This window comes from Dama dama, chromosome 21, assembly GCF_033118175.1.
Source record: "Dama dama isolate Ldn47 chromosome 21, ASM3311817v1, whole genome shotgun sequence".
NCBI lineage: Eukaryota > Metazoa > Chordata > Mammalia > Artiodactyla > Cervidae > Dama > Dama dama.
Genome location: NC_083701.1, coordinates 21820161 through 21835411, shown reverse-complemented (window position 1 = coordinate 21835411; position 15251 = coordinate 21820161). Strand labels below are relative to the sequence as shown.

The window sequence follows — 15251 nt, the reverse complement described above, 5'->3', positions numbered from 1 at the left end:
AATGTTAAATTCTGGGTTTTATACAGTGGTGGGGTTTTTTGCCTTTTTATTATTGTTGCTGCCTGATGTTACTACCTTTGATCAGAGAAAATGGTCTTCGGTATTTCTACTCATTAAAATATATTGAGGGGGTTTGTGGCCTAATAAACAATTTCTAGAGCATTATTAGTTGGTTCTATCGTTAATTCTTCCAAGAGAATATCTGTATTAGGTGTATGTGCTTTATGTAATTTAACCTCCAGCCGCTTCTTATCACTTATACGCAGTCTCTTGTGATTGACTATCTGCTGTATACTGTTCATATCCTGGTGCACAGTTGAACCTCAAAGTCCATTTTGAAAACAGAAGCTCTGTTTGTTTTCTGGAGGGATTGGAGGCTCTTAGAGGAACTGGACCTCTGAGTGTCCCCAGAGCCTGGGGGATGCAGAGGTCGAGGCAGTCACCACAGAAGGCCAGGGAGGCCGGCAGCACCAGGGTCCTCCAGGGGCCAGTGAAGAGTATGGTGCACAGTGTTCGGTCAGAGATTGTGGTCCTCGTGGGGTACTGCCCAGACACTGCACTCCCTCTCATCCTACCCTTCCTCATCGTGCTTTGAAGTCCTCTGAGAATCCTCTGGACATCGGGCCCTCCTGCAGGCTCGCCGTGGCTGCCGTGGGGGAACGGAAGCCCCTCCATACCTACCCAGTGCTGTCGGGACTTGTGTGGACCCCACCTTGTGTCCACCGTGTCACCTGAGTGTCCTAGCTCCAGGAGTGAGGCTGTGTCCACTTTATGGTAACTGAGGAGACCATGGCAGGGGTCAGTCTCCACAGACCAGGTACAAGCCTGAAGCCAGGTTCCCTGCTTCAGAATCTGAAGGGCCTCAACCATGGTTCTCCCGTAGGACTTGACAAAGCTCCGTTCAGTGTCCATTTTGGCAGAGCAGCCGCACGGGTATGGGCTGTTGGTGGTGGGGCGGTGGGGGGAGTGGTGGGGTGGGTAAATGCTCCCACAGCAGGGGGCGCACAGGTATTCAGGGGAGGAGCTGGAGCAGCAACTCAAATATGCTCTATCCTGCCTCTGGCTCTCAGAAATCCTCACGCTTACCTTGGACAGGCCGTCCCGTGTGCCTGAACTGCTGTATACTTAGAAATCTTGTTGTGCTGACAGGCTGTGGGTTCTCATGGCTCACGCCCCTGATAGCTCACCCACTGTGTCTTGCCCTGATAGCTCAAGTAGTTGCTAATTCCTTTTTTTTTTCCCTTTAATTTTAAAAATTAATTTATTTTTGGCCATGCCAGCCCCTGTGGGATCTTAGTTCCCTGATCAAGGATCAAACGTATGCTCCCTACTTTGGAAGCATGGAGTTTTAACCACTGGATTGCCAGGGACTTACTTTGTTTTTAACTTTAAAAAATTTATTTCATTGACACATAGTTGAAGTATAATCTGAAGCCCCATGGCTCAGACTGTAAAGAATCTGCCTGCAGTGTTGGGAAGATCTCCTGGAGAAGGGGTTGGCTACCCACTCCAGTATTCTTGCCTGGAGAATTCCATGGATAGAGGAGCCTGATGGGCTGCAGTCCACGGAGTCACAAAGAGTCGGACACAATATTTTAATAGCTGATGTACATCGTTATCCTAATTTCTGCTGTGTGGCAAAGTGATGCAGTTAAGCATATGTATATTCTTCTCCATTAAGGCATATCCCAGGATATTGAATAGCGTTCCCTGTACAACAGGACCTTATTGCTTCTTCATCTTATATGTTACAGTAGTCCATTTAGACTTTTGTGACCTGCCTCCCCCTCGCCTCTCACCTCATTCTCTTCCCTCTGCCCTGCCTACTTGCCTGGAACTTGGCTTTTTGTTTTCCCCACAATAGTTGGCTTACACTGTAACTGTAGGTGTGTCACTTACCTGCACGAAGTAGACATTAAGCAGACAGTATGAAGAGATGCTCATATGTAAGCCCTGCATATGGCTCATTTTATCCCAAGTCTGTTTTCTTAGTGAGCAAAGTCCCTGGCTCCATCTTGGTTCCTCAGTGACCTTGAAATGATGCTGCCTGTGATTTTTAATCCACCCCCTCCCCAGCCCCAAAGGAGAAACTTGGAAAAACATTGAAGTGTCCTTTTAAATTGAATAAATGTACATTTAAAACCCTCCATTAACTTGGTTGCTAGGATAGTGTGAGAATGTTTACACGACAGCCTCTTGAGCTGGGGATATTTTAACACCTTGGATGAGAGTATCTACTTGACAAGCAGTTCTGATGTAGAGGATTGTGAGGTTGAAAGCAGATAAAATAACCAGCAGCCTGGGCTTTGCGCTTTCTCGCTGACCTCACCTCTCAGCCCCTCAGCACCCTTTGGAGGTGAGCAAGTTCTGAGAGAAGTGAATCTAAATTCAGGCATATGTCAGTTTACTATGTGTACACATTTAAGTTTCGCTTTAGTTTAAGGTTATTTATTCATTAACAAAATGAACCAAAGCCTGTTTAAAGAATGAAAGCTCTTCAACAGATGTGTTCTGCAGGTGTATTTTTATTCAACTCTCAGTCTTGTGTCTGGCAGTTACAAGGAAGGTAAAACTAGAATTTGAAGCTGAGCTCTTGAAGTATATTGATTTTTATATTGAAAATGTTGCCTTTTGCTGTAGAAACTGATTATCCTAAATATTGGATAAACCACTCAACCACACTGCTGGGAGTATGTGATCTGTATTAGGCTTTTCCCTGGCACTTATTTCTCTTTTGTTGGTGGATAAAAAACGAGAGTTGACATAGAAAGATCTTTTAACACCAGTTAAATACTGTTAGGTTAAAGGAAGATGTTTAGCATTTCTGGTGTCGTCTAATTATGATACTTGGTATACTTGTGATTATATCTGTAATACTGGGGAAAAAATATAATACTCTATTTAATTTTTAAAGTCATGCCATGGAATCTGCCAGAGAAGATTCTTCAAGCCTAGTTGCTGAACTTCAAGAAAAGCTCCAGGAAGAAAAAGCTAAGTTTCTAGAACAACTTGAAGAGCAGGAGAAAAGGAAGAATGAGGAGATGCAGAATGTTCGAACATCTTTGATCGCTGAGCAGCAGGTGTGTGGACTCCTGGACTGAGAAGGTTAACAAGTGTGTCTGTGTAGTTGAGGTTTTTGCTGTCTTAAGTGTGACTTTTCCTACATTGATCCTGGTGGTATTTGCAAAGTATCTTCTTCATATTTAAAAGCATTTTCTTTTTAACAGTCATTATTTCACATGAGTACTTCAAAAAGGAAACAGTCCTAGTTTAGAAATTAAGAAATGTAAATTCTGTTTCTGACTTCCTAGCTTCCTCCCTGATCTTGTCAAAATCATTTAATGTTTTCACATCACATTGATTTTTGCAAATGAAAGTGTTTATAGTACTACATAGATAATATTTGAATTTTTTTTCTCTAAGCTGTGAAATTTTCTTCTCCATTGTGTGCTGTTAATTCTTATCCATGTGATGAGCTGGCATTTTTATTTAAAATGTCACCTTGTGAAGGATACTTTTCTTCTCCATGTCGAGACGTACCACCAGAAATAGATGTAGTGTGTTTTTTGTGTCCGTCACTGCCCTGTGCGTTCAGATCATGTGAGTGGTTCTCGTTCTGTTGTTCCAGACCAATTTTAACACTGTTTTAACAAGAGAGAAAATGAGGAAAGAAAACATAATCAATGATCTCAGTGATAAGCTCAAGAGCACAATGCAGCAGCAGGAGCGGGACAAAGGTGAGTGGGCCTCAGGAGTGCGGCATCTTTGGCTCTGACGGATGCACACCATGGGTAACTCTGTCCCCACCCCCGGCTGCAGATCTGATCGAGTCCCTGTCTGAGGACCGTGCGCGTCTGCTGGAGGAGAAGAAGCGACTGGAAGAGGAGGTTAGCCGGCTGCGGGGCGGTGCCTTCGTGCCCTCCCCGGGCATGGCTGCAGCCCCAGAGTTGTACGGGGCCTGTGCGCCTGAGCCCCCGGTGGAGGCCCTCGACACCCTTGGTGAGGGGAGGCCAGACTCAGCCATGGAGACCAGCACGATGTCTGTCCAGTGAGTGCCCTGTCCTCCTGTTCAGGCATGGCCAGCCAGCACTGAGGGTGGGAGGGCTGGGCAGCCCTCGTGGTGACCGCAGCCCACGGACTCGGGAGCTAGACCCGGTGGATTGGCTATGGCACAGGCTGTGTTACCATTACTAGTTATCTGTGGGAGCCCATATGGGCTTGTTTCACAGGGTGCCGTGGTGTCCCTGCAGTGTCCACAGGTAGTCAGGAACGGCTGCCGGGCTGGTGTCTGCAGGGGTTCCAGGGTTGAGCCCATTGCCTTGGGGAGCAGGGGTTACCAGAGGCTCAGGTGTATTCATGGGGCTGAGGCCGTGGTGGATGGAGTGGCCACTTACATGTAAAATCTGAAATGAAAGTCATGTAGGTAGAAGTGGAGAAGGAGGAGTGTGGTTTCCCCAGGGCTGTGGGTGCAGAGAGGAGGTAGTCATGTGAGGTGAGTGGGGTGTGGATTAGTGTTGCACAGTACACGTGTCTCAGACCACCTCATTGTGCACTCTAAGTATGTTAACAGTTTTATTTGTCAGTATGGCTAAAGTAATTCATTTTCTCTTAGAGAAAACGTCCACGTGCTCTCTGAAGAAAGACAGCGGATAATGCTGTTGGAACGAGTAAGTGCGTTTTGTCCGTGTTGAAGCATAGTGGGTAAGGCCTTCACTCTGGATTGCAGTGAAGCGACCTTACACGAGAACAGACTGTGTGTGTTTATATATTAGATCTTTTTAATGGTTATTTTGTGGTTATTTTTGAGAAGCTCTGTCATCTCTGATCCTAGTAGCTGGTAACAGTTCAGGATTCAGCAACACAGTTTAAGTGTGAATTCCACATATTAATTTTCAAAAACTAAGTATTAAGTGTTTTCCAAAATAGGGCAAAAATAGACTATGTGAATAATGAAGAAAAGTTAGGTTTTTTTATAGGGACTGATTGAGGTGAAGAGAAAAAAATGGCAATAGGGATTTCTTCTTAGTTGCAGACTTGCCTTTCTTTGTTCATAGAGCACTTTTCATTGCTTAGGCTTTGAAGATTTTTAACAGTTTCTTTTGCTGTCCACAAGATAACTGTCTGAGGATTCGGAGTCTGAACTGTGCAGACGTGTGCCCTCGCTGCTCCGGTCTCTCCCCTGTGCTCTGTTAGTGAAGGGTCATCACGTCTGCTTGCCTGTGTGTGTAACTGTGGGTCCCACCTCCTGGGCCCCACCTCCTAACACAGCCTCTGGGGACAGATCTCGGTAGTGTATATTTGCAAGTCCTCGAGGGCTTCTAATGCAGATTAAGCTTTGAGAACACCTAACATAAGGAAGTATACCTAAAAATTATTCCATTTGCCTTTTATGCTGGTAAATAAAACAGTTGGAGAGACTCTCTAGAAAAGAATGTCCCCAAGATCTTTTTATACTAGAGATTAGCATTAGTCCATTGTGTTTGGATTTGAGTATTTATGAGCATAAACCATGGTGTCTCTTTCTCTTCTCTGCAGACACTACAGTTGAAAGAAGAAGAAAACAAGCGGTTAAATCAGAGACTGGTAAGCTTTCTCGCCCAGTTGATCTTGACATTTAAACTGTTTGTGTCACATTTCATTATGAAGATCAGAAGGTTGTGTGGTCTGATTAATTCATTCCTGGTAGGTTTCGTTGACTAATCAGTTTTACAAGTCAGTCTTACGTGCTTTAATAAAGCAGTTGCTTCATTTTTCATACTCTAATGATTAGGATTTATGAGGCAATGGGTGCAGTTTGAGGCCTGTGTTCAATACCTTAAGGCACTGATTAGAGTGGAGTTATTTTAAAGTAAAGTGTCTTGTATGGAGGCATCCAGTTTCTTGCATGTGCCTGTCTTAACTCGAGCAGCAAAATTTCCACGTTACTTCCATAACTGCTAAACTGTCAGTCCTGAACTTATGACCACAGCAGCTTTAAGGCTATCTGCTGTCTGTGTGCCTGAAGCAGATCCTTTCAGGAAGAGGTGCAGAAGTTGCTGCCACAGCGGCTCCCCATGTGCTCTGGGCTGCGTCCCCGGGGGAGGAGACTCTGCCTGCAGGGCGTCGTCACTGTGTCCTCTGCGCTCCCAGAGCAGTGGGCAGTGCCCAGGACACTGTAAGTGCTGTTCAGTGTTTAAGACGGAAAGCCATTTATCTGTCCTTGGTTTGCGTGACTAGAGTTGGGCCACTCTGCTTGGGAGGGTTAGATGTCCCTGCCATCCTTTCTGGCCCCCAGACCTGGGGACCCACGTGCCCTGTATCAAGTAACAGTGTGAGGAGTGGGCTGAAGCCCCACTGAGACCAGTTAGCCCCGTCCCCTCCCACCTAGATGCTTGCAGGGGAGGATGATAGGCAGGCCCTTCCTGGGCTGCTGCTTGCTCAGAATTGTGGGCTATAAACTTTTATTGAAATCATCAGCTCCTCCCTTCTGATATTTGTTAGGATTAAGTATCTGTTTATTGATAAAATAATTCTATATCCAGTTTTTAATCCAGCCAAATTTGATTAAGAATAGCATAAGTAGAAGTATAGGTAAATTTGTACACTGAGAGTAACTGTTAAAGGAAAGGCATTACATTAATGAAGCATGGGAGTTTGGGCCCTGAAAGCTGGGATGCAGACGTGACCACACATCATAGTGGAAGAAGTCTTTGCAGTCAGGCCTAGAAAGTGCCCGGAGAGAGCACGTGACTTATGTAAGCTTTTGAACTGTTCTCTTCCAGATGTCTCAGAGCATGTCTTCCGTATCCTCGAGGCATTCTGAGAAGATAGCCATTAGAGAGTAAGTATTGTGTTTATTTTTTTTCTGTGAAAAAAAAAATTGCCAAATTGAATAGTACTGAATTGTTCATGAAAATGTGTTTCAGTGACTATAACCCTTCAACTTCAGTTTCAGTCAACAGAGTGTTATACATTCATTTGTAATTAATATTTTTTTAATTGAAAAGCAAGGTTTTTCTGTGTTATTTTGGGGACGCTGTTGTGCCCAGTCGTGTCTGACTCTTCTTGACCCCTTGGACTGTAGCCCACCAGGCTCCTCTGTCCATGGGCTTTCCCAAGACAAGAATATTGGATTCCTTCTCCAGGGGATCATTCCCACCCAGGCATCGAACCTGGGTCTCCAATGTCTCCTGCATTGGGATTTGGGGACATTGGGATTATACTGGAAGCCCTTCCTGTCCTAGCTTTAATTGTCACTTACATTGCATTCCTGAAGCCTCTTCAGTTGCTGCCACTTCTTTTAAATCCCTTTTACCACCTTCATCTTTTTCATTTTAGATTGGAGACTCTTGATTTTTTTAAGTTGCAGTGTTTCTTCCTTTTTTTATTACTTGGACTTTGTTTTATTGATATGCTACACATCAATAATGCACTGCTTATTAGCACTGACTTAAAAAATAAACAAGACTTTCTGTTTTGTCTCTAATAGATCTGTCAACCAAATGTCTGGGTTACTGACATTAAACTCGGTGATTTGAAAGGGCTGGGTGTATCTGTCTTTCCCTACCAGCTGTATGTCAAGTCAAATCAACTTACAGTTTTTCAAAAATGAGAGAGATGAGCTGAAAACAAAAACACCATCTCCAAGAAGCCCACCCTCCCTTTTGAGGTGTTGTCTTCTGATGTTTGTCCTGAACATGTCTGGTCCTATTCTTTTAGGCAGGCAGTTAATTCTGAGATAAACAGTTAATGAAGGAAAGACTGTTATCTTTGTAGAGTTTCCCTAGTGATGTTAATGATTTATCAGGTTCAGGACCACTGTTGTCTGAGATCCAAATTAATTTTGAACTGGTATTTCGAAGATAATTCTGAAGGACCCTGAGGAGACAGACAGACGCCATCTGAAACCCCAGGCCATCATACCCGGTCTCCTTGCTGCCTCTCCTCCCAGACCGAGGGGACTTTCCTCAGAGCCTGGAGCAGCACTGTTGGACGAGTTAGCGCTTCCCTCCTCACCATGACTACCCGTTTGCTCCCCCTATTTTTGTGCGTTGTTGTAAAATACTAGGTTTGGATGAGTACCTTCTTCCTGTAACTAGGTGAACTTGGGTATTTTTTTTCCTCCTCACCCAAGCCGTGTGTGTGTGTGTGTGTGTGTGTGTTATGTTGGTCTCTGACAGTTGCTGGTGTTACCCTTTGAACATACGTGTATGTCCAGCACTGCGTGAGCAGTCAGGTAGCTGAGACACCTGCTGTTGCACTGATAACTAAACGTTGGCTGGGCCCTGCAGCGTCCACAAGCAGACCGTCGAGGCGGGGTGGCGGTGGCTTCTCAGGTGACTGAAGCTGCTCCTCTGCTCAGTTTCCAGGTGGGTGACCTGGTGCTCATCATCCTGGACGAGCGCCACGACAACTACGTGCTCTTCACCGTGAGCCCCACCCTCTACTTCCTGCACGCCGAGTCCCTGCCCGCCCTGGACCTCAGGCCGGGAGAGGGCGGTAAGTGTCTCACTGAGACATAATCCCGGTGTGTGCTGCCTGATTGTGTCAGAGTTACATAGGCAAGAGGAGAGCTCTGCTTCCATCTGCTTTCTTGTTTGTTTGTTTTTATTTGGTCTGCATTATCCAGATTATTTTACTGGATTCTGTTGACAGTTCGGCCTGAGTGCAGCTAACGCAGTCAGGTCAGTTATCTCTTACCCTGGTGACGGCAGGATTGTACTGTTAAAGTGCTCATACCTGTGTAAGCTTGAATATAACGTGCTCATTTGTTTATAAGGGCACTCCTTGTTTTGGCGAAAATAAATTCTTTTAAATTATAGAATGTCTCTTCTGTGCAACATATCATTCTGTGTTTCTACTTTGTTTTTCATTATTAAACTTGTCACTACTTTCATTTTCTTTTCAAAGCAATGAGCTTTGTTAAAATATACCAAGTTGCGGTTAGTATGTTACAATTATCTGGTACTTTGGCCTTTAAAAGAACTCAAAAAGAGCATAATAGACACCCTGGAATACTTTGCCTAAATAGAAAGACTGTATCCATTTGGTTTGATCTTCCTGTTTGGCCTGAAGAATTCCATGAACTGTATAGTCCATGGGGTCACAAAGAGTCAGACATGACTGAGCTACTTTCACTTCACTTCACTTCCTGTTTGGAGTGGTCAGATGTCAGTTCTCTGACACTGGCTCTGTGGCTGTTGTTGGTGGGTTATGTAGAGTGTAACTGTGGAAAGTGAGACAAGACACTTGCAGTTTAATTTACTAGTTTTTTACCTTGAAAGCCATGAACTTGAGTTTTTCTTTCTTTTTTTTTGTTTTAATGGTTTTTTGACCAGGGTGTTATGCCCTTGACAGGGGTACTCATCACTCCTGGGACTTTAGTGTTAGACCAGGGGTCCCCAACCTCCGGGATCTAATGCCTGATGATCTGAGGTGGAGCTGATCGAGTAATAATAGAAATAAAGTGCACAGTAAATGTAATGTGCTTGAATCATCCCGAAACCATCTGCACCCCTGTCTGTAGAAAAATTGTCTTGTGCTAAACCGGTCCCTGGTGCCAAAAAAGTTTGGGGACTGCTGTGTTAGATGATTCTTTTCAGAAGCTGTGACTTGTCTGTGGAGCGCTTACTGGGCCTTAGAATAGGCTCGTCACGTCCTGTGGCCCAGGGGTTCATTGTCCATGGTGGCGTCTGTGTGTGTGTTTCTGATGGTTTATTCAGGAGATCTGGTTATTTACGTCTTGCCAAGTAATATTTATAGAATAAAATCAGTTTTATCTTCTCTTGGGAATTTCAGAGGTTTTACTCTAAACAGATAAATTATTGGTCAAATACTTTTGGAATCAACTTTTTAATGACAGCTTCTGGTGAATTTTAAAAAGAGAATGAGCATGTGTCTCTTGGCTTGTGACATGGGTTTTTTCATCCTGTCTCCTTCCACATTTTTTCCCTTCCCTTCACAAAAATAGTCCCTTTGATATTCTTTCATTCTTAGGTATTTATTTTGCACTGACTGTTTGCATTGTGGTGCCAAAAATAAAAATGCAGTACTTTGCTTTGAACCTAGAAAATCAGCTTTGCGCCTGTTTTCAGCAGCAGAACAGGTCATGTGTCTGCACTTACAGTAGGTGGCACTGCTGAGCTGCTTAGAATACCTGGATTTATTTGTTCCTGATTTGTACTCAGATTGTTTGCTTCTGATTTACTTACTATCTGCACTTAAAGTAAAATGAATCCAGTTTTGTTTTATAAGTCATTTTGCATTTCTGGGATTTCACTTGGAAGAAGGTCCTTAGTCTGTTTTGATTCTGGCAGTTTTGTTTTCATGAGTAATTATAATTGTACTTTCAAAAAGAAATTAATGATTTGATTCCATAGCTTCAGGTGCATCTCGAAGACCGTGGGTCCTTGGAAAAGTGATGGAAAAGGAGTACTGCCAGGCCAAAAAGGTAAGCTCCACGGTGGGATGCAGACCCGGGAGTTGAAAGAAGGTTCTCTGGCTGTGTCATGTAGAAGTCAGGAGCAGTGCTAGTCCTGGCCTTTTAGTTCACTTGAGTCAGGCCTTGAATTTCATGAGTGCGTTTGCACCAGCAGTTTTATGAATATTTGTGTTACTTGCCTTCTGAAAATAGAGCTAGATTACCAACAAACTGTCAACCTGTCCAGGAAAACTGCAGCAAGTTGCTGTTCTGTGTTGAGTGGCTGGTGCTGCTTGTGCAGTAAAGGAGCTGGTGATGAATCCGTCTGCTGGCAGAGCTGATGCGTCCTGACTCTCAGTGCCCCCCCACTGAGGAGAGACAAGTGAAGTGCTGCCGGCTCAGGATGCGCCTGACTGTGATGTTGGCAGTGTCAGTGTTGAGGGCTCAGTGACCCAGTGAGCAGCTTCCCCACCCTCCTCTGTGCCCCGTGCACCAGCAGGACTCGAGCCGGGTGCTGGGCTTTCTCTGATGCTCATCTTAATGACGTACAGCTCACTCGGCACCGTACCTTTATCAGTGATCACTGATTCTTGCTTCAGTATTAGTGGCTGAGTCTCCACTCATATGGGGAGGAGGCGGACGTCCTCTGATAAAGACCCCCTGCCCAGTAATCTAGCCGTGAGTAGTGTGATGGGATGGAACTTGGGCACTTTGGTTTAATCACCCTTTTCTTTCTGTCTTAGGCACAAAACAGATTTAAAGTTCCTTTGGGGACAAAGTTTTACAGAGTGAAAGCTGTGTCATGGAATAAGAAAGTATAATTTGAGGAAGAAATTGAGACCTTCTGTGATGTTTCCTGGTTTGTCCAACAGTGCTCTTTCATCACTCCAAAAACAGCAGGCCATCTTTTTATATAAAAGTCAACAGGACAATGTACTTCATTGGTGTATATCATTTACTTTTTACCTGACTACACTTTAGGAACAATAAATTCATCAAAACTCTGAGCTGAATTAAAATGGTTTTGTTTTTTTCTACCCAAGTAACTCAGAAATGGGGACCAAACTAGTTCATTTTCTCAAAGGGCATACCCTGTGCATTGTGGCCTACGATAAGCCATGCTAATTGCCTGTTACATATACATGAGCTTGAATTTAGATAGTCCGTGTTAGTTACTGTACCAGCATTTGTCTTTTTGTGAAGCCAATATCAGAAGACTTGCACTCTTTAACACATTCTTTATAAAATGTATACATTCTTCAAAACTATTTAAAGAGGAGTGTTCCTGCATGCGGATAATCATGATTTTGTTTGCCTCTGTAGATTACTAAAGCAAATTGTTTCATTTATTTTTTTAAATGCCCTTTGATGTTTCAAAACAAAAAGGAATTCTAATTCAATTGACTGACTTTAAGATCAGGCATATCCACAGTCTTGAGAAGCACTTTGAGCAGATGGTCGCCTGGGTTCTCCAAGGAGGAGTGTGCTGGGGGTGGTCTCCAAGTAGCACACAGCCCCTCCCAACACTTTCGTACTCTGTTTAGAAGAATCATATCAACGAGGTTCATGGTTCAGTTTCAGAAAAGCATATTCATTGTACATTAACCATTTAGAGGTCATTTAAATAACAAAATGTTGTATTGTAAAAGACATGTAGAATTTTAAAACAATAAAGATTTGAACCTGTAAATGTGTGTGCCTTTTAAAGACGGAAACATTTTTAATATATTTGAGTGATTGCTGGGAAGTGTGAAAAACTTGTTCTGTATCATATCAAAGAGAAACATGTTTATTACAAAAATGTTCTTTAACTGTATGCTATGTAACAGGGTCAAACAGCCTTCTGTAGAGTAGAATTGTGTAAACCCGGTCTTCAGATAAATGCCGCGAACAGAGGAATTTAAGTGAGCTGCCTGAGTGGATTGAGATTTGTTTCAGGTTTGTTGCTAGAGAACAATAATAAAATGGCTTTTTTTTTTTTCCAGAAAGTATTTAATTTCTTCATAAAAATAAGTTAAATATTTTTTTAAATATGTATATCTAATAGTACAGAAAATGGAATAAACACCATAGTGTATAGAAAACTGAATTTGACAACATATTAATGAATAAATGGACAAATGATTTCACGTTTCTCTTCAGTCCTTCCATTGCATCCTCACGCAGACAGCATCACCAGCAAAGAGCTCTGTGTAAGGGTGGGTCTGCTGCGCAGGTGTTCTTGGGTCTGAGTGAGTCTGCCCAATGGACTTTTTGACTTCAGATTTCAGAGTCATGCTGTGAGATGCAGGCTGAACCTGATCTCCTGAGTGGCGCTCTTTAATGTCGACTTTTGTTGCTTATCATTTTTCTTACATCCTATTCTGTATCCATGCTATCAGTGGTTACCTATGCCTTCATAAAGCAAACAAAAAGAAAGTATGGTTTTCTTAGTTACAAAGAAGAGAAATGAAGCCTGGTTGCGTTCTTAACTTTGGGTGGGTGAGGCCAGCCATGGCAACAGAGTGCCCAAGCTTCTGTCCCAGGTCTGACTTTATCTGGGCAAGCTGCATAAACTCTGAACTCCAGTTTTCTCATGTATAAAGTGGTGTAATAATAAGACCTGCCTCAGAGGGTTGTTTTGGAAAATTAAGTGGTGAAAATAATAAATGTAAAGGGCTTTGAACAATTTCAGATAAAAAGACTAAGTACTGAATAAACATTAGCTATTATAAAGATTTCTTTGTCTAATCAGAACCTGCAGATTCACTATTCAAACTCGAATAGAAATGTAGCCTTATTGTGAGAATGAAAGTTTAAGTCACATTTAAATGCCAGTATATTTCAAGCACATAAGAATTATGTGGATAGTTTTATTTTTGCAAAGGTACCTGGATATACTAACACCAGAATGAGCAAAAATTACGCAAACTTTTATTAAAAATCATCATGGTGTAAAACATGCACATGCTTTCAAAAAAAAATATGCCCTTAAAGTGAAAAAAGTGAAAGTGTTAGTCGCTCACTCATATCTGACTCTCTCTGACACCATGGACCGTGTAGCCTGCCAGGCGAATCCTCTGTCCATGGGATTTCTCAGGCATGAATACTGGAGTGGGTTGCCATTCCCTTCTCCGGGAGATCCTCCTGACCTAAGGATCGAACCTGGATCTTCTGCATTCCAGACAGGTTCTTTACTGTCAGACACTAGGGAAGCCCTTAAACCCCTGTCCTGTTTCCCAACTTTGCCAGGTAGAGGTAATTTTACTTGTTTGGCCACTTTTATCTGCTAAGCTATATGACTAAATTGGTATTTCTGGATAGAGCATTTTTATGATGTCATTTTACTTTCTCATATGAAAGGAAGATTTAGTTATTTTACAAGAACCTTTTCTCTCATTCCTGTGTAGTACATTTTAGTTGGCTAGCATTTATGTTATCATGACTTCTTTTTAAATAGCCATTCTAAGTGTGTGTTTTATGTGCCTGTGGGGAATTTGTGTTTTTGTTGAAGAAATACCAGTTCAAGCACTTTGTCCATTTTTTTTTTTTCAGTTTTTATTGTTGAGTTCTAAGGGTTCTTCATATACTGGATTCTACATTTGTATGATTTATAAATATTTTCTCCCATTTGGTAGGTCATCTTGTCAGTTTCTTGAAAATCTCCTTTGATGCACAGCCAGAATGGATCTGAAACCAGTTCTCACTTTCAGACTTTTGGGCTCTGGAGAAAGTGGAACCCACCACCACCACCACCACCCCTTACAGGGCCTGAGTTGCCTGTATCTCTGTTAAACTGTTCCTGCAAAGGAACTACTCTTATTTCATCTCTCTTCCCCAGGCACAACTGAAGGAAACCAATGGACACTTGCAAACGTTTCTTGGAAAACTTTCCTAGCCAGAAACACGTGTTTGTTTTGCCAGTTATTTTGCTGCTAAAAGACATAAGTCACCATCTTTACATCTTCCGTTCCAGTAGCAGTTTTTCTTTTCCAGCCTTCTCAGGCACTTCCCTGTCCTCCCAGCCTCATCAGGGGGCAGTGCCAGGTGCTCTGGATTTTCTTAGGCAGCGCCTCACTCTGGCTGCCGGTTGCTGCTTCAAGTATTTGGTAACCGCTCACCCAGAACAGTGGCTTACGATAACATTGATCGGCTTCACGTGGGTGTGCTCAGCTGGCAACTCACCTTGGGTTGGGAGCTCCGTGACATTGCTCAGGTCATCCAGGTGCTTTGGTTCCTTATATGTCCTCTCAGAGTACCCTGGTTTCTGAGCAGTGGCCACAGGATTCCTAAAAGTGGCAGGGGGCAGGCAGCAGAGTCAGAGGCTTAGAAGTCTTCACATCACTTCTACCAGTCTTTTGGTCATCCTGAGTCACTGAGCCAATCAACACAGGAGTAGCTGCATAGATATATATAATATCCATGTATGTGTATATATGTTTGATATATATGTATACATATATAAATATATATATATATGTGTGTGTGCACAGCTACTCCTGTGCTTCAAGTTGGGCCAATGACATATATATATATATATATATATTTTTTTTTAATATACAGTCTTTAAACCACCACATATATGCTTTAAAAATAAGTATATATATAAGTAAGTGTATGTATACTTAAGTATAAAATACATATATATGTAGCTATAAGTATAAATTCAAAGTATATACTTATAATTTATATATTTCAAAATAAGTATAGTATATAAATATTTTGTATATACAAAATAATACATATATACTTATATATATACACACTACAAAAATAAGTATATATATAAATATATATCCACATACATTAATAAATACATAGTGCTTAGTCACTCAGTCATGTCCGACTCTTTGTGACCCTTTGGACTGTAGCC

General features: G+C 42.5%; 1 protein-coding gene across 2 annotated transcripts in view; it reads left to right on the top strand.

Moving 5' to 3' along the window:
* RB1CC1 (RB1 inducible coiled-coil 1) overlaps positions 1 to 12089 on the top strand; it is a 40554-nt gene extending 28465 nt beyond the window's left edge. For both annotated transcript variants that reach the window (XM_061123299.1, XM_061123298.1), the window contains 9 exons: positions 2915 to 3080; positions 3629 to 3737; positions 3820 to 4048; positions 4613 to 4667; positions 5536 to 5583; positions 6762 to 6820; positions 8342 to 8478; positions 10359 to 10429; positions 11143 to 12089. In XM_061123299.1, the coding sequence (XP_060979282.1) occupies positions 2915 to 3080; positions 3629 to 3737; positions 3820 to 4048; positions 4613 to 4667; positions 5536 to 5583; positions 6762 to 6820; positions 8342 to 8478; positions 10359 to 10429; positions 11143 to 11220 (952 nt within the window). In that variant the 3' untranslated portion in view covers positions 11221 to 12089. The remainder of the gene's footprint in view (positions 1 to 2914; positions 3081 to 3628; positions 3738 to 3819; positions 4049 to 4612; positions 4668 to 5535; positions 5584 to 6761; positions 6821 to 8341; positions 8479 to 10358; positions 10430 to 11142) is intronic.
* The last annotated feature ends 3162 nt before the right edge of the window (positions 12090 to 15251 follow it).